At 32.3% G+C, this 25920-nt stretch overlaps 1 protein-coding gene across 2 annotated transcripts; it reads left to right on the top strand.

Annotated features, from left to right (window-relative positions):
* The first annotated feature begins 148 nt into the window (after nucleotides 1-148).
* On the top strand, nucleotides 149-25920 carry LOC126906023 (homeotic protein labial-like). 2 transcript variants are annotated; one of them, XM_050686243.1, is made up of 3 exons: nucleotides 149-582; nucleotides 10789-11653; nucleotides 24555-25920. In XM_050686243.1, the coding sequence occupies exons 2-3, from the start codon at nucleotides 10798-10800 to the stop codon at nucleotides 25007-25009; spliced, it is 1311 nt and encodes a 436-aa protein (XP_050542200.1). In that variant the 5' UTR covers nucleotides 149-582; nucleotides 10789-10797; the 3' UTR covers nucleotides 25010-25920. The 2 variants fall into 2 exon arrangements, with proteins under 2 accessions (XP_050542200.1, XP_050542199.1); XM_050686242.1 differs by lacking the exon at nucleotides 149-582 and adding an exon at nucleotides 5180-6103 and having other exon boundaries at nucleotides 24555-25919.

The raw sequence follows: 25920 nt of genomic DNA, 5'->3' as shown, positions 1-25920 counted from the left end.
CCCATCGACTTGTGATAACATTACGTTAATAAAATAACATTAAATTATAGTGTCTTTAAAGTGTAAAATATATTATTATAATATATTACTCTTATTGGTTTTTTTTAACAATACAAAAATTACGTTTACATGGTGATTGTTATTTTTTTAGAAACTTGCTTCTGTTCGACAACCATTGTTGTGTTAGCGTCTTATTTAGAAAATGTTCGTTCGGTAAATGGAGACGCGGTTGGCGATTCCAAACTCCATCAATCTTCAGCAATGACCCGAAACAATTATTTAATTTTTGTTTTAATTGGTTGGCTCCCGGGCTTCCTGTTATATCCGAGAGGAAAACGGAATAATATCACATGTATATATACCAAAGGATGCCCAGGTCCTGCGCTGGGTGTTTCAGGTTGACAGCGTACTTGATCGATGACCACATCGGACTTCTATACGTTCAACGCACAAAACTCCCTAGCCTCTGGTCCGCACATACATTTCCCTCTTCGACGTACATTGGAGTGTACACATAACCACTTCAGCTGGCAATTTAATAATAATCACAGATGCTGGTGACACTACGAAGCCGCTAAAAATGTGTGTAGTTATATTTTTTTGGACAACGATCATTTTAAGTTACAGTAAACATTACAATTTTTAACTATTTATGTGTAACACATATTATTTATAATGCACTATTTCTTTTTTTGGGCAGGGGTAGGGTAAAACATTAATTATTATTCTATTAGACGGAAAAGGTAATTTTATGTTTAATATTTTGCCAAAGCATGGCCTTTTATTGTACCCAACATTTTGAGAGACACTTACTTTTAAGGAAAATAATATGCTTATAAATATAAAGTTCTATCAATATTTCGCTTAAATCGTGTATAATTTTATGGTTAATTTTTTTTTTACCAAAAATTGGATAGAATCTTCAATGTTAAAATATTTCTAGTGGCCAGCGAGTGATTGATCTTTGTATTGTGTTAACATATTAACACTTAGAAATTCAGGATAGTCTAATTAGTGTGAAAGAAAACCTTGGCATTCTATGAAATCCGTCGAAACTAATAAAAATTACACGTCAATTCTTAACGGGCACATACTGTGATATGTTTACGCAAAATCTAAGACCCCCAGGGTGTACTGGACATGTTGGATCTCCCAATGAGTGTGTGAATTAGATGTTAAATACAGATATCCAAGTAAATTGTATAATGTGTAGGAACCGGATAGTTACCTGCAGTCGAGATGTACGCGTGAGTGGTCGCTGTCAAGTTAACCGGCAGCGGCGGAAAAGAGTATTGTTATCTGTTCTAATGGCACACACGTACACCTTTGACACATTATTGACGGGATTCTTCTTCAATAACGTCACATCCCATGCAAACGCACATAACAGATTGCATTGTTACACGGTATGCCTCCAGAGAATGACGTCTGTTTGAGTAATATTATATGTTTGATTTATAACTTTATAATATCATTTCGATCCGTCGGCTATCGTTGAATTTTCGACACTTTAATAGCATTAAGTTCAATAGGAACAGATTGTTTTTTAACGTCTTGTATTTGGCGGAATGCAAAATATAAACGAAACCGAATTTGTTGAAAAAATTTAATCCTTGCAGAATATCATTCCAAAATAAGCAAACAAAGAACGATGACGAGAGAGTCAAAATGTTTTCAAAATTAATTTTTGTTTTATTTTACACTAGTTATAGTTGGATACCTTAAGAAGTCGACAAATGCGTGTGGTCCAGACGACAACCTTTCGTTTTTTACCCTAGTGTATTAACAATGTAAACATATTNGTCCAGACGACAATCTTTCGTTTTTTACCCCAGTGTATTAACAATGTAAACATATTGTCGGAAAAAATATTTGTCCCGCGGGAAAGCTTATATCAATTGGTTGTTTTCCCCTTTGCATACGTGTAGGCTCAGAGACTGGACCGTATCGAATTACAAATACTTATTGGAATCGCCAGGTTGTGGGACGAATTCCTTGGGGATAACCGACAAAAATTGCTGGTCATACTAAACATCACGACCGAAAAATTCCCAAGAGTGATAAAATATGGTTTTCTTGCAATGCATACAAAAAGGATTGTCGTAGCAATAACATGGATAGTACAACACGAACTAACGGTACTCGTTTGTTTAATAATAATGACATAATCAATCAGCCGTTTAAGTGAACGAGTTCTGGAAATTATCTTGTTATTAAAGCATTCGCTTGTATTTTATGTGATTATATTATGCACCGAGACGTCTAACTATACAACATACGCGCAGTAATAATAGTTTGAATGGTTTTTTTTAAATTTATAAGTACACGCAAATATCTCAATAATTTTCAAGGTTAAATCGTACTGATTTAACCGAATAGTGTACTCGACGCCAAGTTAAATTTTTTCAAATCACAAAGTATTACGTTTTTTTCATAATTACTTCATATAAAACTCATAAAACACACGAGTGAATATCTGTGTATTATTATGTACTTCCAGAGTTCAAAACGGTACAAACATTATTTCGTTTTTTTAAAAATACATTTACAAATCTTTTTCCAATCCGTGAAGTCCCAAGTGTTTAACTGTAAAACTTTTGAATTCAACTTTTAGAACAAATTGAATCAGAAGACCTTTAATTTTAACTAATTGGTAGAATTCTCTGTAAACTGTATTCGAAGTTTAACTTGAAAAAGTTTCAAACCGGCACAGACGTCATCTACGATTGTCCCGTGCGAAGAAAGACAAGCCAATTTGTCAAGACTAACTGCGGGCTTACTATAATTTATGACAGTTGGTAGACCCCTTAGGCGATCATCGGTGTTTCTCTTAATTATACCCGATTATATAAATATATATATATATACTATAATTCTCTAATGTTAAAAGGGGTGTTTTCGTTTAATTAACACGACACGATTACTTAAGCGATGAAACTGTTAATTTAGATTGAAATAATAAGAAAAAGGGTGTACCATGAAAATTAACACGTAAACGTAATGGACTCGATGTTCTAATGATATTTCTTAATATAACGTTCTAAATACTAATATATTTGGATAGGTAAAAAAAGTCGATTTACATTTTTCACAAAACATTTATTTAAAGGTATTTTCGAATTATGACTTACAAGAATTTGGTTTTGTGTAAAAGAATGTATGCTTTTTTATGTTTCCTCGAAGAATTATTTAACTTCTTAATAATTTTTTAAACAGTACATGAAAAAATGCATGCGTTATAAAGAATCTATAATAAAAAAAACACATACACAAAAAAAGAAAAATATTGTAAATGAAATTATCTACAAAATAAAGTATAATGCAGCTTAAAAAAAAACTTGATATATGATTTATTAACAAAAGAAAAACGAGCGTCATTCATTCTAGTTTTCATCTTTACTCTCTTCAAAATTGCAACCGATATCACTGTCTACATCCGCAGCAAAATCGTCGCACTAAATTCACTGAAATTTTTTACTTAGAAGAAAAGTTTGTTTGTTCTTCCCTTCTACATTCATAGTTATCATTAACTATAGCAGTGCACGTCATTCAAATAATGTTTTACTTCTGGTTCATTGTGGTTACCAAACTCATCAGCAATTTCATACAGTGATGATCTAATATTTACATGGTCGATACAGTAGTTCATTTTTTTCGGAGGAACGACACGTTTAACGATAGAGAGAGTCGCCATTATTGCGACGTTAATATAAAATTGGATTTTCTCGTCATTAATAATACAACGTTTAATAAAATGGTAGAGATACTGTAACTATGTAGATTGCCAAACTAATTTACAATAAATAACCATTTTTATAACTTAAATTTAATATAATATTAAAGCATTTCATAAATACATATAGTTGTAATAATTTATTATTTTATGTTATTTCAGAGAGAAAATAATACAAATATCAATAGACTAATATTATAACATTTTGTGTGTATTGTTGTAATGTTATGTTATTTGAGAGGGAAAAATTGTAGCTAATACAAATATTAATAGACTCGTCTCCATAGTTTGACAGTATTAGGAAAAGAGTCGTTTTGAAGTCTATCGCTCTCATATCCGTCGTCGCCGTTATAATCATTATCAGTTTATGAAACGAATAATTCACCTCCAACTGAACGTTTGTTCGACGACTTTTGATTTTTTGAATGACTTTTATAACGTTTATTTGACTTTGAAAAACTCGAAAATTTTTCGTTAAAATGTTCGAGAGAGCACTAACGCTTTTTTCAAAGATTTGCCGTATTCTTCTAGTTTACATTTAGTATTAGAAAATGTAGGAACTTCTTTAGACGCTTCTTTTTCAGATATAATATCTTTAATGTATTAGAAAATTGCATTATCAGCTTTTTTTTTTAATTACAAGTCAATTAGTTAATTATGTATGTTGTTGATCATAATGAATTATTATTTTTGTACAACAAAAATTATTCAATGAAAAAAAACCAAACCATCTTAGCTTCGCATCGAAACTAAAAAAGGTTCTCAGTTGGTTTGAATAATTTTTACGTTTCACATTATTATGCTTCATTCTAAGTCAATTTTCAATTATTTTTTTTACTTAAAAAAAATTTATAATAATTAGATCTTGGAATGTTTAGAGAATTATTTATATATTCGTATAATCTGAGTGATCATAAGTGGTTCTAAGTTATTTTTGGCCGGTTGTTTACTACAGTGAATCATTATGTATGTTATATCATCACTTAATTTATATTAAGGTATATTCACTGGATTTTCAATTAACATCAAATAGTTTTACAACATAAATTATGTATAATAAGTGGCCTGAAAATTCAGGTTTCATTCACAATTAGCACTTGAAGACATGGGTATAGTTTGAACATTTGTCTATAGGGACTGTAACCCTATACTATTTTTTTTATTAGTCTGGATGGCAGTGCTAGTTGACAGATTTTCCACCATATTACGTCGTCTTCATCCACATTTAAATGCGATTTATCTGTAAGGATTACAAATTCGTCTATGGGAATTAGGGCCCCAATCAAACAACTCTAATCATAATAATCCTTTATGGCTGCAATTCTTTTACTTTACGAAAATTTTACGGAAAACATGTATATTACTTATAAATTCAAACAATTTGAAAATATAAGACTCCGTCTAGACTGTTTATTGTTAAATTTTTCGCATTACACAAAAGATGAACAAAGTCGTTAGATTTTGCATAGTTATTGATGCACAAATTGGTTCAAGAAAAAAAAAATGTGATGTATTGAATTAGTCAATCGGCAGGCTGCAAACTTCAGCATTAAATATCCACAATAGTGTTGTGCGCGATCGGACCGTTACAAAGTCGGTTTGCATTGTTATGGCGATAAAAACATGAAATAATTTTTGGAAATTCACACTCTCTCGAGGGAGGCTCTATACGTAAAAGCCATTGAACGCGCAGCCGATAGGTCTCCTTGTAAATCCGACCTATACATCAGGCCTATTGTGTTGTTAAGGGTAGCTGTACACAAACACGCGTCGTGGAAATGGCACTGGTGCGGCAGCGGCTTTCCCGCGGTAAACACAATAGACCAAAGTGGGTCATTGACAACGTGAATGGGGTTGTAAACACATCATGGACGTGGCCCGCGTGCAAATGCTGCGTCTGTGATTGGTTCTCGCGACGTCCCGGGGTAATCGATCATCGCGAAACCCTCCTGTGCCACCCGGACGCCTGCTGATGCTGTGCACCATGGACCGGTGTCCACCCATTGGCCGGGCGTTTCGCCACCCATCCGTCCGCGCAGACTCCTCCTCCGCCGCCGAAGCCGCGTCCACGTAGCAAGCGACGGCCACGCGTCCACTAGTCGCAACGGATGCAACCAGTTGGCACCAGCTCCGTGTTAGTTCGCCCGTCGGTCGTTCTGTCGATCGGATACATTTACACGAACTTTGCGAGTGAATCAAACTGTTTTTTTAATCGACTGCGTTGTATATTTTAATGGTGAAACATTAAAAAAAAAAAAAGTCGATAATATTGTTTGTCATTAAGTTTAGAAATATCGTTCGCGGTGGAATGCGCCGCTATTACTATTGGATAAAGTGATGATATCGATGAACAGGCCGATTATCTACCAGGTGAGATACGATTTTTAACAATTCTTTCATACTAGCGAAATACAATAAAAGGCACTTAAAAAAAATACCATTTAACTTTATTTAACTAGAGTTTACTTTTTTAATTATATCGCCGGTTGCTTAACTTAAATGTGAAAAAAAAAATAACTACAAATATCAAATAATTAACACATTTAAGAAAAAAACGTAAATCTTAGAAGACTTGAATGCTTGTAACTAAGATTTGTTTAAAACATTTATAGATAATTAGTGCCATTGATTTGATTATTAAATACTGCTTTATAAAATTAGTTTTTGATAGAGTTTTACAATGTAATTCTAACAATAGAGTTTAATAAAATTTGAAAGTAACCGAAAGTTTTTTATAACAAAAATAATGATTATTTGGAGAGTCTAATATTAAAAAAATAAATATATTTACGATTTTCTGACATTTTTATGCAGCAGTAATATAACACAATATTATATTTTATTTAAGATAATTGCATGAATTATTTATTAGAAAAAGACCCTATTTGGAATGTTTGTAAAATGTGTTGTATTTTTATCGGATTTTTTATAAAACTTTTTTAGAAATCACGTTAAAATGTTGACATTAAATTTATATCAAAATTTGCTATAGTTAGTAAACATAATTTATTAAGAAAAAACAGTTTTATTAATTATACATCGTGATCATTACTATTGGAAGTTATCATTTTTAATCTAATTTAAGATTTATCTGCTATTAAGTAGTAAATATCTTATTCAAAACAAGTGTTCAAGTGTAAAATTCCTTGTTAAAAAATAAAAATTGTCCAAGTGATTATAACAAGGGTCAAATTTCAAATTCTAAAAACAATTTTAAGTTAAAAATGTAAATGAATATTTCATTATTTAATCATAAAAAATAAATGAAAATGATTAAAAGATATTACTTTGAATGTGGAAAAAAATCTTAATTTGAAGTTAAGACTTTGTTTTTGTAGTTGTTTCAATTAGTGTTAGTAAATATTATTGTAAAACTTACAAGTTTTTTTTAATTCGAATATTTTTAATAAAAATTACTACCCCCCGCCCAAACAAAAGTTTTTTTTATTAAAAAAGTTATTTTAATGGCTTTGAAAACACCATGTGCTAACGATTTCACAAAGTAACATTGTGACATCACTTAGTCGTCGTCAATGACACTCGTTGTGCTCTTGTACGTCAATCTCGACACATAATATTATTGAACAATAACATCGGACATGAATTTACAAGATCACGAGAGTCTTAAAAAAAAGACCACAGAAAATTTTAATGGTTAATTGAATGGATTATTTCAGAAATCTGTCAATCGCTAAAATTAAAAAAGGACTGTTAATTTTTTTTTTTTTTCAATATAAATAGTTCAATGCAGATACCGGTAAATTATTGTTTGTCTGACGTTATTTAAAAGTTTTTAAACAACACACAAGTAGTTTATAGTTGTTGTATCACTATTCAGATATGCTTAACACAACCATTTTGTTAAGTGTGTCAATTTAAAAAGAAAAAATGCAATGAAATATCAATTTTATCGCGAAAAATGTTTTCTGATATTAATTGAATACTTTTTTATTCATTAATAATATTACCAGTATCGTGAGACCATACAAACATTTGGTTTTAGTTTCTAATGATACATTTTAATTTTGTTCTTGTACTTAATCTAGTACTAAAAGATTATTATTCATTGATGTCGTGATTTACTTAATCTTTACATTATTCTGAAGTATTTATTTATAGTTTTGTTGTACGAATCGTGTTTTTGTCTACTTTGTACTTTGAAAATTTACCATCGTCTGTAGATTGTAATAACATTTCTTGGAAGTTTGAGCTGACTTTTTAGTAATAGTTTACAAAGTAGTGACATGCAAGGAATATATAAATAAATAATTCGTAAAAAGTATTTCAGAAGGCAAGTTTTTATATACCGCAATGTTTTTTCATTGTAAAAATGATAACAATCACAATGATATTGATAAGCTCTGACTTTCTAAATCGACCACTCCGAATTTTCAAATTTGAAGAGAGTTTTGATTAATTAATCATAATTAATTTCATTTTTTTTATCTAAAAATCCTCTGATGAAGCTTCAAATTAATTACACATTAATACACAAATTAATAATGTTGTCAACCATTGTCGGTTTTATTCAATTTATTACTTTGGAGGTTATGCAGAATTGTAAATAATCTCTTACGTAATACAACATTAAATAAAATAACTATTTGCGTGAAATTGTAGTGCGATTGTCTTCTTTTTTTTACTAAAAATTCAACTGAAATGAATGATATTATATGCAGTTCAGTTTTTTTAATGCATAATACTTTTTTTTTTTATTCCCTCAAAGACGTAGAAATTTACACGATTGTACAATTATAGTCGATATTATTCAGTCACCTTGCATCCTAATTAGTATGCAGTGTGTTTTTAATAATGGCAATATCTAATAGGGAACCAGATATATTTGTATAAGACCAATCAGGTTATCCTAACAGTCTTTTACACCTTTTTTTTAAAAGACGGGTTAGCCTATTGGCATAAAAAGATAGTTCATTTCAACTGACTGAATGAAATGTTGAAACGGTAAAAATATTTTATAAAAATAATTTTATGTCAGGCGATGTGATCATCTTGAATGTTAAAAATGTAGTAATATTTGCGAATCTTTTTTGGAATTATTTAAAAATAATTTGACCAAAAAATGATAAAATAAAATTTAAATTTAAATGAACAAATATGTTTATTCAAATCGCACTGATATCTTTTTTAAACAATACAATATTGTCGTTTTACGGCGTAAGGTTTTAACTTGAGCGTCAATCAACACTACTTTTTTATTGCGATAACTAAAGAAATGCATTACGAATAAATATTATTTGTAATTTTAAATATTATTTAAATTAGATGATAGGAAAACTTTTGAATAAAAATGAAGTAGGGACAATAGTTTTTTGTATGTTATTTGTATATGAAATTTCTATATAAAAAAATTTTCTATAAGCATACTATTTAATGATTTGCTAAAAACTAGTTGAAATATCTCAATTAGAAAAAAAAATTAATATAATAATCATCCAGTACAATACCTAATGGGATTACCCTTTAAAATATGTTTACACTCAAATTGTTTTAAATTACACGGTAAACCAAATAAATATTGAATAATACATCGAACATTTCCTAAAGGAGCAAGTAGTTACTCATTCTTAATTGCTTAGTACAAAGATAGTTCATTTAATCATTACCTAAATTAAGCTAAGATACGTCAATTTACTCCATTAAAAACATCATCGAGCCCGACGGCTGGGAAAAGATGAAGGATTCGACTTTTTTCTAATGAATTAATAATTATTAAAATAATAAATAATAATTAATTTGCTTTTTACCAATTACTCTCAATATATCAAGTAAAATTTCTGCCTAGTGTTAAGTTATTGTAGTAAATGTTCTTTTCAAATATAATGCTCAAGTGTTTTCAATTGTTAATAACTTTTATTAGATTATGTATTTTTTTAAATTCAATTTAAAAGTCTGATTATCAACTCAATTTTATTTTTGTTTTTAATAAAAGGATTTAGTAGCAAATTTAACAATTTTTGTATACTTAATACCACTAAAATCATTTTTTTGTTATTATATCATATGTTGAATTTTTAGCATCTAAATATAGAATAAGCTACATAATTTAAAATGATAATTTTTAGAAAATATTATAGTTTTAAAGTCATAGATTTATTGAATATCAGCAAGTAAAATTACTAAAACATAAATGCCAATGACGTCACGTAAATAAATATTCTCCGGTTATAATATTAAAAGTAATATGTAATTATACACGTAGCAATTAGTTTATGAACAGCTATAATATTACTAAATTTTTAACAATCGTAAGATGGTTTTTTGTGTTAAAAATATAATCTTAATAGTAAAAAGCATACAACACGCATGACATGGTTTTTCGAAAATATATGTATTTCTCAATAAAAATGTTTGTTCTAAATTATTGCCTAATTTCCTGAAGATACTTTGGTGTATTTTTTTGTTAAAAAACATACTTTGCAATAGACAAAGAATGCCATTTTTAAATATTTATCTCAAAAATGTTCCAAAACTTGCAAAACTCATTTGTACTTCTAGGTTATTCAAATTTTCAAAATTAAGTGTTATTTTAATTAAATTATCAATTTAGCTGTTTAAAGTACATTTATGATGCTTGCAACTGTAAAAATAAACAGTATTACATTTTTAGGTACTTGAGGCGATTTGAGTATTTCGGTGGGTCACGCCGATTAGTCATTTTTATGATTATTGACTAAAATGTCTTGCTGTAGAGTCACTTGTATTTTTATAATTATTTTATAAGTAACACAAAAGGCTTACTTTTATAATAATTGCAAACATATTTTATTTTTTTACTATCCGAGTTTATTATGATATTCTAATGTAGGTGTTTGAAATCTGATTGGATTTTTACAGTATTAATATCGTATAAAATGAACTCTAGTGACTGAATGTAAAAAGTGAAATTCCAAACAATGTAGATTGGTTTGTGATACGATATGGTTCGGTAATCCAAATTTTCGTCAATCCAATTATAAACTAAGAGCAAACTTTTTAGTTTTTCTTATTGAAAATTGTGCCCGTGAAGAAATTAATGTTTTTAAATAATTTTTTAGACACCTAACATGGGAATGCACAACTCAAATACTTGTGCCGCCAACATGTACACGCACTCGATGGGTGACGATTATTATGGTGGACTGGATTACGATCCACAGTGCTTGGGAAGGCCGCCACTGGACACTTCAGTGTACGCCGAGTGCTATTATCCTAAGAACGGTACGTCAGATTACAGGACTTACTACAGCGACGCATCCGCCGGTGGTGCGTACGGGTCCGATCCGACGCAGCAGCCTACCGACGGTGGTTACCATCAAACGGCCGCTGCCACAGAAGCGGACGTAATCATCACGTCTTCAGACGGTTTGAGTTACACGAATTTGGACTGTAGTGTTGGCGGCGGTACCGTGACGGCTAACATTGGACACCACAGTCACGATTACGGGGCGTACGGTACTGACGAAGTTGGATATGGAAGCAAACCGTATGCCAGTTACGGCCGTGAAGACACCGAGTCTTATTGTGGTACATCGGTGGACAACGCTTTTTTCAATATGCACTTGAATCATCATCACCCTCACCATCACCAACATCATCACCTCCACGAACAGCAAACACCGCCGGTGACAGACGAACGATGTCCCCGTATCAAACAAGAAGTTACTCCCCATTGTTTTGGTGCCCAAGACAGTTCGTCGCCTTATCAGGACACGGCAACCTACCAACAGCACCAGATTAGTCAACCTCAACATGTAGTTCATCAACATCACTTACACCAACAACAGCAACAGCAACAGCAGTGCGGACAAAATGGTACATCTCAGAATCAGCTTCAGCACCAAAAGCACAGTTCTGTCGCGCCAACGGCGGTGCCAACATACAAATGGATGCAAGTCAAACGAAACGTTCCTAAGCCAGCGGGTGAGTTGTTTAAATTTGTAACAGATACTTTTTACATAGTTAAATTTTCTAAAAAATGATCGCGCAGTAGGTTGTACATACTACAAGTGAAAATATTGGATTTTCAGTTAATGGTTGAGACGTGAGTTTAAATTTCTTGTTTACAGTATTTTCAAACATTTTTTCAAGCACGAATAATCGAATATTTAGCATTACCAAATAATAACATTTATCGAGAAAAAATAAATCCATTAATTCTAATGGAGAAACTGGTTGGGATGTTTAAAATTATTTCTACATTTTAATATTTAAAACTCGAGTAAAAAAATTGATCATATTAATGGCTAACACAATAATCACTATATTTACATAGTATTTTGTCGGTGAAAATTGAGACTATGTGAACAATGTCCAATCGACAGAGTTTTACTAGAATTTTAAAAGGGCTTTTAGAATTGAAATATCGTGCAAAAAAGATGACAGTAAAATTTAGCTTATCATTTTATCTTTCAATATCTTACGTTGTTTGTAATATAAAAAATAAGAGTCGGCAGCTTTTTAAAAATCTATTGGCGTTATAATTATATACAGTACGGTCCAGTCGCTGGAATTAATTAATTTTAAATAGAATTATATCGAAACGACTGTAGTGCCTCTAGTGGAAAAATGATTATTCTTAAAAAATGAACAAGTCTCTATTACACGGAGAACTGCATAATATATATCATAAAAATTCAGTATTTTTAACGTCAAGAAAGGTCGCAGTTACATTAATCGTTTTCTGTTATAAGTTGTGATTGGCTCCAACGAATAAAGTCAATCGAAATACTGATTACTTATTAAAAAATTCGAGTTGGTGTCGTTTATTAGATGTGTCGTTCGCTTATGACGTGCAGTTAATACTATTCAAATGCAAAGTTCCTAATGAAAACGCGCAACGAACACGATACGAGTGTATTAGTGTGGCCGGCAAACGTTATTTTGTCGAAAACCATTGAGAACAGTCATTACTGCGCGAGACAATATTAATGTCGTTTTCAGAGTACCGTAGAAAACAATAGTGTGTGTACCGTATTATGTGAAAACAGTACTGGAAGGGCGACGTTTTTATTGAATCGATCGGAACGCGGCAGCGGAAGCGCATCAATAATTGGCTGTTAACGACCGCATGGCTTATAAGCGAAGCCATCGTTTAAAAAGTAATTGAGCGTAATTGTTAAACCCTTTTGCCATCGCGGCGCGTCGTACTTGATCTTCTCGCCGGCCTATCTCATTCGTACTCGCCCTCCCTGCGCGCCAATAATTATTTTCCCTCTCCGTTCGAAATCCATTTTTCCGGTCAATCCTTTCGAACGACTTCCAGTACGTTATACCACTCGAACCGTGGGAACACAAACATATACGAAAAAGGTATGCGGTGGTCACTAGTTTAGAGGAGTACCATGTTACACAACCGGGTTTAGGGCACATCAATGTTTTGTGCAAATAAACGTAGAGGTAATAGGGTCACGTGCGACCGCTCGCAATCGTTTAGAAGATGTTGGCCAAAAATATTTCTTTCGTCTTTGTCATTATTGTTGTTACACGAGTACACCTTTACGGGTCCAACAAGAATGTGGTACGTTAGCCGGCGGCGTTCCGTTGCCTCGCGACGGGACACCGTCGCGGATAAAAACGCGTTCCGTTTGTTTACCGACGGTACAGAGAGACACCACGGATAGAAAGCGAGAGGGTTGGGAACGGTGCGACCACCGCAGGAAGGAGTGTGGTCGAGAATATACAATATGTGTACGTTTATGTCACTTTATTCCCGGCCGAGTGACGTGATCCGATTTTCACAATGAAATGGCGTAATCGTATACATACGCACACACAGTCGTCCCTTGCTGACCAAACAAACCGAATCGCTTGTACGCGTTTCATTGTTGTCGGTTGGGCAATGACAATGGACGTCCCGTCACGCGCAGATAACAACACGTATTTTTTATTACACTGCGGCCGCAACACCAAACTGTATCGACATCAATACCGCTGGTTGTAATTGGCCAGTAGTCCACAGATTCAATCGTTTTACCGCTAATTAATCGAGTCAACATTGGTTTGACAACGCAAGTGCATCGGGTAATCTTATTCGAGTAATCTTTTTGTAGACTAGGAGAAAAAAAATTGCCGGATTTTTTTTAATGGCCGAGTCGTGTGTACAAAGAAACAGCATTATTATTCTACCGTCGATAATTATATATGTTTTAATTAGAATCGGCCACTCGGGGGGATAGTGCCTTTTTTGAGTATTAGGATAACCGCAGGAAAAAACGAAACGAGTGCACGCAAATAGCGCTTGTTTATTATATTTGAACACCGCACTTTTTAGTTTTAATTTACACCCTAGTTCTTATAAACGTCATTTTCGGATAGTGGTCGGACGCGTAATTATTATTTTTTTAAATACGGACCCTTTTTGTTGACAATTCCATTTTATTTCATTGGACCGGAATTCACGTTTTCGATTGAATCAAAACGTCCTATACTCTTACCAAACTGATGTTTTATTGCACGAGGAAAAAAAGTAAAGCTGTATACTTAAACAAAAGCACTTTGCCACGCTACGAGTAACCGAAAAAGAATGAAATATTTTCAAAATTCGTTTGAAATCGTCAAATAATATTGAATGACGTTCCGCATTGATAAGGTCAAAACACAATTGTATAGAAGGCGCAGATCGTTCATTGTGCAAGTGACCTATTCACCCAATACGACGATGTACATTATGTCATACTGACATGATATTTTTATTTGGCTAATCTGAGTATTTTAATCGCGAATCTCATAATACGACCACCCGCGTAGTTTGATATCAATAAAAGTATGACAACCTGTTGCGAGTGCGTGTACGGCTCAAATTTGAAATATAACGTAGCCGAGGCACTAGAAAAATTCATCGAAGGCGCGTACTCGTGGGAGACAAAGTGTGCCCGTGGAAGCCGCTTTTTATGTACACGGACGGTTTTATACGAGTTAATCTGCCAACGTTTATTCTGTACATTAAATACGATTACGCCGATTGTGCGACAATTTAGACGTTTTAATCGATTTTTTACTCCACTGGCACAATATTTATGCCGTCATTGAAAGCGCACCGTTTGAACGACGTCAAAGTATTTTTTTTTCCTTCTATTATGTTTTTGCTTTTGACCCCAACTGAACCGGTAGGCTCGCATTATACACGCGCATGTTTAAACAGACGGCACTAACGACACGGCGATTACGGGGAGGAGAGGGGCGGCTGCTGGAAACTCGAGTCGACACCCCGGAAAGTGAGACCCTCGACTATTACCAAATGCCATTAACCAAATTGACTGCGGACGACTTGCATAACCCACAAACAAGACACTGTGAAAAACGCGGTCGGGATCAGCGCGACGGCCGAGTGCTTTTAGCCGAACAAACGCTGCTGTTCGGCCGACACGTTATTGTCATGCAAACGACCGCGCAAAGTGTTGTGTTGCAGAATCTTCGCAAACGACTGACTTTGGCGGTCGATAATTCGTTGGCCGCGGAAAAATCTCCAGTTGTCGTTTACCCGAGTCGGTCGATTGTGTTCGTACAACAGACCGTACGGACGCCACTGCGGTTGTTTTACATATTGTTTTCCACGTGAGTTTATTACGAAATCGACAGACAGGCGGACTCACTTCGAACATTAGTCGGGCGGCCTCGCGTTGTGTGCGTAAGCGCACCCCGACTTTGCTTATCGGTCCGGTCCATCTGACAGGCGGTAGACGGCGGTGCCGGTGGTCAGGGCTGTCAGGTGCGCACCGCAAGTATGTAAAAGTCTATGTGTGTGTACACTTTAATTTTAGAACATTTCACTGCCACAACTCCTCTGCGTCACAAGCGCAACATTATTGTTGTGTTCAAATACACACGCGGTACTCGGTAGCGTATAGACCGCGCAAAGTCACGCGAACCAGTGTCGCACGAATTTTTATTAAATTAAAACGAATCCACCAAAAAGTAGTAGTGCTCTAACTAAACAGTAAAAAAAAAAAATCGCCTGAACCTTTTTTTTTTTTTTGTTATTCAAACAAAATATGAAGAATAAAACCGTTTGGATCAGCGCGTGAATGCAAATCGCCCGACCGGAAATAAGACTGCCGTTGTAAAAGTACGATCGTAAAAGCTTTTATGGTTTACACATAACATAACTATTTACCTGCGTACATTTTATCGATTTTTATATAATGACCTCAAAGTGTACCAGATTGATATATACAGCCAATTAAAAAGAATAATTAAATTGTTAAATAATTGCTAATACACATTTGACTGTTAAAACTAACAGGTGTTGTGGAATAAATGGCCGTTATGACACATGGCGCGTTGTGTGGCAACACCTCTCAATTTTAATATCGAAATTAGCAACATCTGCCAATACTAATGGTACATTGACGTGTATCATTATTTGCATCTCTAGTGCTAAACTGGTTTGTCTCGTCATCAATGAGATTCAATTCTAATTACATGACCACTACGTAAAGTGACTGAGTTGTGCACTTTAACGTTTGACACGCGTACCGTTTGAATTTCGTATGTACTTCGTGTCAGAATTGTGTAACAGCGAAAGCGCTTAACATTTAAACGTTTATTAATTTCTGTAAAATAACAACTCAAAAACATTAACCCTAAATGGTTGCTTATGATTGAGCAGTTAAATTTTGTGTTAAAAAAATAATAATAATTTATCACGTACCATTTTTTTGAGTTTAATTAAAAATCACTTGCACAATTTTCACGCTACGCATATGCATTGGCTACTGTATGGAGTAAATAAACTATAAGTAGTGTTTTAGTCTGCACTCGAGTGAATATTTTTCAAATATCATATACGATAACCTTCTTCGAGTTTAATTTATTTCGATCGCCACCTTTTGGATTGTATATACATTTTCGAGGTGGAAAAAACGATTTTTTCTTAGATGTTTTCGTGACAACACTTAGAATAACAACTACAGCGGTGATGTAAACGCTATTGACGGTTATAAATATTGTTTGTGTTGTAATTTTGCTTGGATAAGAAAATACTCAGATTAATTGTTTACTGAGCGGTGCGCCTTTTAAAGTATCGATTTCAAATCAAATACAATTTTTACTTCAACTGTAACCGCATAAAACGAGTAGGTGTAACCGACAGACCGGCGACCACGTAATAAATAATATTATAATGAACGACATTAAGTGATACTCCGTGTAAATTAATCACGGATGATTATATGACAACACTAGAGTTTCTTAGGTTATTAATTTTATTAAATGTTTTTTTTTTTTTATTTTCTTGAAACCAGTTAGCTCGTGTGTAAAAATGAGCGCATATTTTTTCATCTGGGACGCCATCCGAGAGCCATCGGTGACTCGCCAAATTGCGTATTGTGTACGTGGACCGTCTGATATGCTTACGGGCCATGGCGCGGTGGCTACCAGCAAAACAACATTATCATCGACATTAGCGTCCCCGACCGTAACAGATGATCGGAGCGGCTACCCCAATGGCCGTGTAAATAACAGCGATGTGATGTCCACTCGGTGGACGTACACTGTGTGTTGGTGAATGTGTCGTTGTCGGACTAAGTGCTGCGCTCGACAGTCCAATCCAAATATGATGACGACGGCAAACTGGTTCTCGAGCCGTACCAACGTTTGACGCGCGCATTATAATGTTAAACTTGTCCCGGACGCACGCGGGAGAAAAATGATAACACTGAAATAATGTAAAAAACATATTCATATATGAAAACACGGGCATTTTAACATATCATGTCATGAGAGTTCACCACGACCGCGGGAATGTATAAAGTGAGTGTGTGTTGTACGTCATACCGGACGGTGGACGCAGTCCTAGATAAGGCCAATGGAGAACTTACGAGCGACTTGAAAACCGGACGCCGAGGGAAGCTGGCAAGATATCTGAACAACGTACACGTCATATTAACGGCGCAGTGCCATGTACTTTTCCACTGTCGTCGTCAATTACAGGCGCCACGTTTCACCGTATAATACCCGACGGTTATTCAGATTAATTCGGTTCTCAGTGGACACCCAACCGAATTACAATAATGAACACCGAGCACATTCGTATTGGACCGATGCCAGTCGTATTAGATTTCCAATATTTTTCCAGTAGTCAATTTTTTTAAAATGTGTGCGACTGCCGTTTGAAAAATATATCTACGCGAAACTGATTAGCGATCTGTTTAATAATAAGTTTTCCTGTGTGTTTATAATAAAAAAAAACATTGATAATATTCAACAAAAAGTAATAACACAATGTTGCTAAATTTTCTTGACAAATAAGTACATTACACATATTTTGTTTTTAATAGATTAATAGTTAATTGTCTGTCTCATTTGTACAAAGTAATGTTGGATAAAAAAAAAAGTGTTTTATTTTGTACACAATTCATTATAAACCTATTATTTTCGTTGTCACTCGTAAAAAATATAATAAATAAGTAATTAGTGCCGATGCTTTATAATTATTAAATAACTGTTAATTCATTGAGCGCATTAAAAAATAATTGTTTATTATAACACTACTTGAGTCGTCATATTTCATGCATGGGAATAATTTTAAATGGCTAAACGAGACCACATTATTTTAAATATTAGCTTTATCTCCTGTCAATCAACGTAACCCAAGGCAAACCAACACTCAAGCTCAAAACATCCGCGCACCCACCTTCATACTTCTAATCGGTTCGATCTGTGTAATATTTACTTGACATTTGGCCTCAAATACTATTTAGTACTCGTGTGTTTGATTGCTCAATTCAAGCGTTATAATATTCGTATTATAATAGATGTCGATTTTGTAATGTAATTTGCAATTATCATATTTGCATTATTCCATGCCGAAATTTGCTAACTAAGTTGTTATAACAACGTACAAGTTAATATTATTAAGTGGCTTGAATAATTCATACCAATGAAATATGATCGTATTTGAGATGTTTATCAACAACGGGCGTTTTTGTATTCGGAGAAGGCCGTCTCTGCTTTTCTTTTTTGTGGTCGATTAATAAAATTAATCAAAATTTTCTAAACGCCGTAGAGAACTATGGGTTTCTATTAAAAAAATATATCTTTAATCTTGTGAGCGCAGGACAACACAGCAAGCCTACGTAAGTGTGGGACAGTATTTAAATGGTTCACTGTACACAACACCTCGTAAATGGTGTTCAATGACAAGTACAAAACACTTTGCACTTGATAACCGTCTGTTCATTTGTCACGACACGATTGGATATTTTCTAGCGGTCGGCTCTAATGGAATTTTCGGGGAATATGTAGACAGTCAGACGGACCAAGTCAGTCCACAAACAATGCATTCAACAGGACACGCATTCTGAAAATGCCGCGATCGATTCCCTCGGGGGGACCCGGTCGAAAAATGCATTGGCCACAAATCCCCCGCGCGTACACATAAGATGAACAAAATATCGCCTGTCAAAACATTACACGACGCTCATAAATAAAAGTCCGTATTTAGAGTCACCTGTTGGACGTGTTTCATGTACCGGGTGGTCGTTGGAACGGTGACCTTGCAAAACACAATTTCTCAAACGCTATTGTAATCCGAACGCGTTTTTAAATATGATGACCGTGATCGGTTTCCGATTGGCGCACCGAAGTCCATTTACAAAAAAGTAAGTATTTTTTTCTTAATTTAAAACTAATAGCGTTGTTAGTAGTGCAACTTTTGGGTTTAAATTATTACAGTGAAATATGACACGGCCCATACGACATCCGTAGGCTTAGATTAAATAAATACATTTCAATCGACTTTGTTTTCCTGATCCGTCACCGAGTGTTAAATACACTCTACAATTGACAAATATCGTTAGTCAGCACAGTGTAATATAAACCGATTACTATTATCATACACGATATCTGTTGTCGCCGTGTCTGTTAATGTTGTAAGTTCGTGATGAACGGCTATTCGGAGGGATCATTGCGCACGATTTGGAGAATAGGTCGTTTCAAAATGCGGGGCGGCGATATTAACAAAAATGAGAGAAAGAGATCAAGTGGGCGTTGAGAGAAAGGGTTTCGGTTGATTATTTAACGGGCGCGCGGCACAAGTGTGAGATGCCACGCAAACACACACACATATATATATATATATATCCTATTTTTTCTAAAGGGTTGTGATGTATCGCGTGTCAACTTAACTTTAATTCGACGTTATTAACGCCCGTGTTTATAAGACACGTTCGTTTCATTTAAGGGCAACGTCAGTCTTTATCCTAAAATTTGTTCAGGTTATTGTCGTCTAACATTTTTACACGAAACATCATTTGGTAAATGTTCCTTTGGGGTATAAAAGTTTTTAATAAAATTAAGTTCAAACATAATGCAATTTTACTTCATTAAAAAACAATTTCCATACTGAATATTGCTTCGATTTTTCTGTACTGAAATTGTTTTGTGTCTAGCTGGTTAATTTTACTTGTTGTATGTGTAAATGCTTTGAAGTTTGATATTAACTTGAAAATATTTCTGCCGTCATAAAAAAAATTACATTGTAATAATCATTGTCTTGGCTATATAATTTTAAAGTTATTTTTCGTGTAACCAAGTAAAATGTTTCATATGTCATCACTAAACTTTTTGTTTCATTAAAATGAAATCGTTTTATGTTATGTTTCAATCGTATGTATTAATTCCTTAATTTTCGAATGAAATATATTTTAATATCTGTTTAATAATTTATATAAAAAAAAATAAACAGTCAAATTATTTTATTACTTAATAGCTTGTAGGTTTTCTATTTGTTATAAATTTTTATTTTTCGCAATTACATTAACTTTTCCAGCATAAAATATAAGCGTTTTGAATTTGAAATCTAAAAAAAAATTGTTATTTTTAATTAAGAAAAAATTAAATGCTAAGTTTTAATAAAATGTATAGATTTAAAAATCGTAAATAAAATAAAATTTCCAGAAGATCTAACGTTAGTCTAGAACGCTTGTTTCGATTTATGTCCACCCAGTCATCAATCACAAACAAGGTATATTAAAGGACAACCATCCCCTAAGCACAATGTACATTTTCTTTTGACTTTTGTTTGTTATACACGTATCAACTGAGGGTGTCAGTGCTGTGGGAGTACAATTCCCCCGAGAAAACTGCTGATACATAAACGTAGTCATCGGACACGCCACTTTGAGGTGTACTTAAAAAATATATTTAGACGCACAAAGTGTAAAATTCGACTGTTTACTAGTAAATTTAATATAATCGCTTTGAAATCCATGATAATATGAAATTATAATTTTACCTATTTATAAAGAAAAATTATGAATACATTTTGTTTTCATTGATTCTGAATAATATAAAATCGGACCAACGTAATTTGAACATCACCCTAAAGGCACTACTGAAATGTCGTTTGAATAATGAGAAAACCGTGTAGTATTTGACAGGTTTGACCATTTTATTTTTTCCATTTATGGCTCCTAGATGTTTCCAGTATTCTAATGAGTCCGGCGTTTCTATACACTAATCCGACATTGATGCTCTTAATATTTTGATCGTCTGTGGGCTTATAAAACACGATTTATTTTTCAAATCGATACTTACAGCGACCTGTATGTATACAATCTTTAACGTACATGGCTGTTGTCAGATTACGCGTTTATGATATACATCGTATACTAATAAATAGTCAAAACAAATACAAGTGCACCCTTTCGTCTCAGATGTGTTGGCCGTGATAATCAAAACAGTATATCACAAATTTACAATTGATACCACATGAGCCACGAAATCACTTAGTTTTTAGCACTTATAAACCAATAATATGAACCAAAAAACCAAAAATATGCAACAAAAAAAATTCAACATGAATTATTTTATGAATATTTTCACACCTTTAGTTAAATACTAAACAAAAAACTACACTTTGATCATAAAATTTAATACAGAATGTTTAAAAAGTTATAAAAAAAGTTCTAATAAGTATTGAGAGCTATTCTCAATTGTAGTAGGCAGATAGTTATTGATATCCTATATATTTTCATGAACATGATGTAAACATTTAGTAATATTAAAACCACATACAACTTCAATTGTCTTAGCTTTGGTTAATAAACCACGAGGTATTATAAGTATTCATACACAACTTTATAATTTACAATATAACTGTGAGTCTCAAGAAAAAAATTATGTACAAAATTTAGAAAAGCATGTTTTGAAACACTTTTTTTAATTTTACTGAACAATAATCTCATAAAAAATGTTGAGATATTCTATGTTTTCTTTATAATTATAACATTTTCATGACTTCTAATAGTTTGATCATTTTTATAGCTTGTTTAAAATTTTAGCATTTCTATGGCTTCTTGTATTTTGATAATTTCTATGGCTTTTTGTATTTTGTACACTTTTATGGCTTCTTTAAAATCTTAGCATTTCTATAGCTTCTTGTATTTTGTACACTTTTATGGCTTCTAATAGTTTGATCATTTTTATGGCTTGTTTAAAATTTTAGCACTTCTATGGTTTCATTAAAATCTTTGCATTTCTATGGTTTGATTAAAATCGTAGCATTTCTATGGCTTCTTCGAATTTGATAATTTCTATGGCTTCTTGTATTTTGTACACTTTTATAGCTTCTTTAAAATTTTAGCATTTCTATAATTTCATTAAAATCTTAGCATTTCTATGGCTTCTTCGAATTTGATAATTTCTATGGCTTTTTGATTTTGTACACTTTTATGACTTCTTGTATTTTATACACTTTTATAGTTTCTTATAATATGATCATTTTTATGGTATTTTTATGTTTTGTACATTTCTATAGCTTTTTAAGTTTCTAAATAAAAATGAAATATTAAAGATTTTTAATGACGGATCACAAAAAATGTCATTAAACTGGAGAACGTTTCTCAAATGAATTTAAATCTCAATGTAAAACTATTTTGTTCTGTGAGAAAATTCAAAGTTTTTAGAATGAACACTGAAGTAACTAAATATGAACTCGGTGTATACAGAAAGAACATTTGTTATTATATTCTTAGCACTTGTATTATACACGTTATATTTTCATTTACTTAATTAGTAATAAATTTTAACTAGCATAGAAGGAGATGCTGATAAATTTTTTTTTGTGACAATTGTAAAAAAAAAAAATTATACATGATTTGATTTTCTTGGTAACTTAATATAGTACGGTATAACACAAAAAAACACAAAGTATGCAAAATAGCATTGCAAACTCAATAGGTGTATTAATATGCAACTTAACATTTTGTATTTAGACTATTGGTTTTTAAAAATAAATGTAAAGCATACAAGGTATTCTTTGAACCTTTAAAAATATATATGCAAATACTTGAATTATGAGAATTGCAGTAAAAAAAAGATACTTATGCTTTTTAAAACAATTGATAGAATTATATTTTGCGTATATAAAAGTAATTATACATTTTTTAATTTATATATTAAATGATCTTTATGTAATTAACCTACTGTAATTATAATTGAAAGTATTTAACGAAAATCAGTTCTGGCATAAGAGTTTTGCTAAGTGAATAGTTAGAATTTACCGGGTTAATATTGTTTTATAAGATGAAACCGTTATGAAAGTATCTATTATTGAAATTGATTAAAGAATTTTTAGTTAGATATATTTTCAAATTTATTTTACAATCAAAATCATTTTCGATGTTTTACATTGTTAACTAAAATAATAACCAAGTAACAATTATTAATTGAAAATGTGCCAGTGGGATTCTTATGCAAGTAAATTTTATCTTAATAAAAATAAATCACTATAAAATATTAATATTTAAAGGTTTTTACTTCTAGAATAAGATTTATTCACTTTATAGGAGTATTTAGACAAAGTGAATCATTTATAATTTTTAAAAAAAGTTCCTTTAACTAATTACAGATAAATATAAAATTAACTCCAACAGCAGAATTTAAAATTCGAGATAATTTTACTATATTATTATTTATTAAAAGATGTTTGTCAATAACACTTCATACTCACTTTTGCTTTTAAACTAAACCTACCCTCTTTGTTCAGGCTTTCCCTATTATATGAGAAAAAGACATTGAATTTCTAGGAAACATTTCAATTCGTTGAAATACAATAATCTGATTGATTGATTTTTTTCTGTCTTACTTTGTTTCCTAATAAATAAATTATAACTTACGAGCTATAATTTTTCTAGAAATATTTGTACTTCAAGATATTATACTGCAATTACATAAATACAAATACATATTTTTTGTTAGTTAAAAGCAACTCATATTCTTTAATGTCTATGTGTTACAATAATTTACAAAAGTTTACCCATCGGTCACTTAGTTTGTTTACCGCCAAAATAAATAAACTTTAAACGTGAAAACACATTTAAAGTTTTTCGGTCATTGCAAAGTAAAACCAAAGGGAAACGTTAAAACAATTCTTTTAGGGCTGCTGCTAAAAAAGAAAAATCTAATATATTACTTAGATTTTTCATAAACATCTTAGGACAAAATAAAATGAGCTATACTTTAAAAAAAAATGTTCGAATTTTCACATACGTCTACTAGAAGATTTTAATGAGTACAATGTTAGGAAAATATTGACAATGAGTGGTGAAAATGTTATATTTGTATACGAATGTTTGTTACTTTAAGTCTAAATTTCATTATGGTCGTGTAAAATTAACATGCGCGTTAAAATTCCATAATGAGGTATGGAAAACTTTTGATCATTTTTTTCAGTGTAATAAAAAATAAACACATATATTATGGCAGTTATTGTATTAACGTGTACATAGGAAATCTATGAATGATAATCATAAAATTTTCTCAAATAATTATTATTTGAAATAAAAAAAAAAAAAACTTATGAATGACTTTTATCTTTTAGCACTCAAAACCGATTACAACCAAACTGCTAATGCGACGTTTGGGAGTACGGCGGCCGGACTTATGCTTGGCCAAGGTCATATTTCCGACAATAGAAGCGGACAACAGCTGATGTTGAACCAATCGCCGGTGACCAGATCACAAGTGATGAACGGAAACGCGGCGCTGCTACTGATGAACAACACGGGCCGTACGAATTTCACCAACAAACAGCTAACGGAATTAGAAAAAGAGTTCCATTTTAACCGTTACCTGACGCGAGCAAGACGGATCGAGATTGCGTCAGCACTCCAACTCAATGAGACTCAAGTAAAAATATGGTTTCAGAACAGAAGAATGAAACAGAAAAAACGACAACGTGAAGGATTGTTACCGGTGGCTCAACAGCACCAGCAAGACATGCACCTCAGTGGAACGAGCAGCACCAGTAACTCTCCAACTGCGTCAAATGTCTAAAAAATGCGTATTAACGTTTACAAGTGCGACGAATCCAACGTTTAAATAGCATAATATACAAATATTACACAGATATATCAAGCATTTCCATGTTGAATTCATTAAACGTTCAATTAAGTTTTTTTATTACAAAAAGATCATTAATTTACAAATCAATTTGTAACATTTACAATTCATTTTCTAATACCTATTCAAAAAAAATTACTGTCGACTTTATAACAATTGTGTCCTTGATACTTCGATTTAACTATTATAGCGAACTACATTTTCCTCAAACCATCAAAGCAAAACCAATGTAACTATTAAATTTTTTTATTAACAAGTCCAAGATAAATTGGTTATCACTTGGCATTTTCTGTTTATTGATTAATGAACTTTTTCGGTGCAGAAAAATGGTCTCTCCAAATCATCTTTCGAAATTCTATTAATTTTTTCAAAAATATTTTAAAAACTCAATGTAGTTAAAAGCTCGTTATTCTGTTTATATCATTCTAAGTTCCATATATTAAAAAAACAGTTACCATAAAATGTGTAAATATTGTAGTAAAATTCTTTTAAATAATTCCTAAGTACTGAATTAACAAAAAAAGAGAACACTTGCTTAAGACAAATAATCATTTGTAAAGATTGCACTTTATATAAACCGTTAGTTTATTTTTGAACGTCTTTTTATAAAAATTGTAAAAAGATAAACGTCATTTGTATCTTAATGATAAATTTGGTAAAAGCGCTATCTAAATTAATATGTTAATTATTGGACGATAAAATTCCATAACATTGTTTAGTTCCTATTTATGACTATTGTAAATTATTAAGTAATATTTCTTTATCTTTGTTTTGTAAAAAATTGTATAGTTTTAGATTAACATTAATTTGTCAATGTGTAATATATTTCGGTGTATATATTTAAA

This window comes from Daktulosphaira vitifoliae, unplaced genomic scaffold (genome assembly GCF_025091365.1).
Source record: "Daktulosphaira vitifoliae isolate Bord-2020 unplaced genomic scaffold, ASM2509136v1 Scaffold_4, whole genome shotgun sequence".
Taxonomy (NCBI): domain Eukaryota; kingdom Metazoa; phylum Arthropoda; class Insecta; order Hemiptera; family Phylloxeridae; genus Daktulosphaira; species Daktulosphaira vitifoliae.
The sequence above is the reverse complement of the archived record's forward strand: the minus strand, read 5'-3'. Positions and strand labels throughout refer to the sequence as shown.